Source organism: Cyprinodon variegatus, unplaced genomic scaffold (genome assembly GCF_000732505.1).
Source record: "Cyprinodon variegatus isolate N-32 unplaced genomic scaffold, C_variegatus-1.0 Scaffold606, whole genome shotgun sequence".
Taxonomy (NCBI): Eukaryota; Metazoa; Chordata; class Actinopteri; order Cyprinodontiformes; family Cyprinodontidae; genus Cyprinodon; species Cyprinodon variegatus.
This window is the reverse complement of record NW_015151059.1, coordinates 527480-530140: the sequence shown is the minus strand read 5'-3', so window position 1 is coordinate 530140 and position 2661 is coordinate 527480. Positions and strand designations below refer to the sequence as shown.

Here is a 2661-nt window from a genome sequence, read left to right as displayed (position 1 = left end):
TTCGTTTGTAAGTGAAATATGTATCTTACTGACATATTTTTAAATAATAATCAAATTATTTAGTGTGGAACTTTTTTCCATAAATGAATGAATGACATAGTGACTTTAAATCACCATAAATATTTCTCCTAAATTTTGGCTGCTGAACTTTACAAACTATGACTTTTTTGACTTTGCAAAATAAAATTTGGTCTCTTTTAGGGAGATATTTTAACAAAGGAAATATATATTTTTTTATTTACCTATAATTATAATCAATTTATAAAATGAATAGTTTTGAAGAAGCAAAGGCAATTTCGATAATTAATTCTTAATTTTTTATTTTTAGTGAAGAACAGCAGAATTATTTTAAAAATGAAGCGCCTCAAATTTTCCCTTTAATTAAAAACTTGGTTTCAGCTCAGTGATGTCATCGCTGTCGTGGGCGGTGCTTCAAACAGCTCCGGTGCGTCTCTCCATGAGCGGCTGTCTCTGCCTGCCTGCCTGCATGAGCGGGAGGCTGAATCCCCTCCTGAATGCCTGTCTGCCTGCCTGCCTGCCTGCCTGCTCCATCACTGCGGGGATAAAGGCAGCCTCTAGCCTTTCATCTCGGCTGGCTGCGTTTTCCTCCTGTAACCATGGTAACAGCCCCACTGCAGGTTTTTGTGTTGTTTTTTATGCCTCACGGTGTGAGGTGGGATTAGAGGTGACCGGACGCAGTGTTTGCTGAGGTGGGAGCGTCTCCTGCTGCAGGAACATGGAGGTGTCCCTGGAGCAGCTCCTGGAGGAGCTGGACATCAAGCAGAGCATGATGACCGACCAGGACGTGTGCCAGTCTCTGTGCGCGCGCTTTGACCTGGCCTCTCTGGCTAAAATCAGGAGGCTGCTGTTCTCCACAGCTTGTCTTGATCCCACCTTCCCAGCCTCCCTCTTTAAAGGCAGGATGCTCAGCTGCGTGGAGGAGGAGGAGCAGCACTCTAACAAGCTCATTGCAGCAGCTGACATCGTTACCATCTTCAACTTGATCCAGATGAATGAAGAATTGGCTCCAGCCAAGAACCCGAAAGGTCCCAAAGATAAGGCCCCCAGACAGCAGTCTGCAGAGCCGTTCAGGTCCAACACAGAAAGCAGCTTTAAAGATGGCAGGAGGACCAACTGTGACGCCAAGCAGAGGGATGCACGCCAGCATCAGCACCACCACTCCAAGCAGCAGCCGCAGGTCCAGAGCGGAGACTCCTGCTCCAAATTACCTGCGAGCAGCACCTTAGACCTTCATTGCTCATCAGACCCAAACTTCCTCCTACGCTTCACTAAAGACCTAGAATGTAAAGAAGCTTCATTGGAGCGTCATCTACCTCAGCTTCTTGGCAGCAGCCAGGCGTCCATCCGCCCTGAAAGGCAGAATAGCTTCCTCCCAACAGAGCCTCCAGATGAACCTGATCTCCTGCAGCTCCTTGGCCACCCACACAGTTTCACTCCTCACCAGATGAAGGAGGACTGGCACCAACATCTGTCCTTCTCCTCACAGGTTTGTGTTTTCACGGCTCTTTTAAAGAGGCTGCATGATTTAAATCACAGAAAACATTTGATTACCTTATCAGCAAAAAATGTTAAATCATGTTTAAAATAAATCACACATCTATGAATCTCCATGTTAGGGACTGGAAAACTAAATAAATCCAGTAATGTTTTAGTTTCACTGTTAGAACCACAGCTGCTGTGTTTGATGTAACATAAATTCAGAGATATTAAATTATTTTACTTGGAATTATTTATAATATTATATAAAATCTGCACCTTTATCCTTGAAGATAAAAGGCTGATAAAAGGTGAAACTGTCATCAGTTGAGGAGCCATTAAAACATACAGATGAGCAGAAACAAAATTTTTGTTTTATTTAGGGACCACTAGGGAAATAACAGCTGATGGCCAAAATATTGCTGTTATAGAATGTTTTTAGTTTTATTCAGTATTTTTCAACCCTTGGCTCATTGCGTCACCATAACTGTCACATGACCTAACAAACAACGCAGGACCCCCTACTGAAAAATAAACAGCAACTAGATGGAATATTTTGAAATCTGAAACCGACTGCTGAGGTTGAAAGGTGCAGCTTTCTGTCTGTGCTAACTAACTGGTGACGGGATTAAAATAAGATATCTTAAAAAAAGATAATCATTGTCTTTTTTATCCATCCATTATCTGACACACTTTATCTGGAGTGGGGGTCGCGAGGGGTGCTGGTGCCTATCTCCAGCTGTCTACGGGCCAGAGGCTGTCTTTTTTATTTTAAACATTTTAAACTTTCCAATTTAAAAAAAAAAACAATGTTGTTATTGAACTTAAGGAGCTGCCACTGCAAAGCTGAGATCAGCAAAGAAGCATCCTTTATTAAATATATGTATAAATGTACAAACTAAAAATGTTTTCCTGGAGTGCAGTGATAAGAAGGCATCTAAGGCTTTCAACACTAGTTATTGTGATGTTTATTTAGCTTCAAGAAATTATTGCCTTATTTTATATTTTTAATCTGTATTTGATTCTTTATTATGTCTTATTGTTCAGTACTTTATTTTCAGCCGTAGCTGTTCTAAAGCGCTCTTCAAAAAAAGATGATGATGATTCTCCCACTCTGCAGAATCTGTTAGTTCAATCTCTAACGTTCTGCTCTCTCGGCTTTTT

The 2661-nt window shown here is 41.4% G+C and overlaps 1 protein-coding gene across 2 annotated transcripts in view; it reads left to right on the top strand.

Moving 5' to 3' along the window:
• The first annotated feature begins 383 nt into the window (after nt 1–383).
• Nucleotides 384–2661, top strand: part of kiaa1024 (KIAA1024 ortholog) — a 22833-nt gene continuing 20555 nt past the window's right edge. The window contains exon 1 of one of the 2 annotated variants that reach the window (XM_015392775.1): nt 384–1507. In XM_015392775.1, the coding sequence (XP_015248261.1) occupies nt 737–1507 (771 nt within the window). In that variant the 5' untranslated portion in view covers nt 384–736. The remainder of the gene's footprint in view (nt 1508–2661) is intronic. The other variant, XM_015392774.1, reaches the window with a different exon arrangement.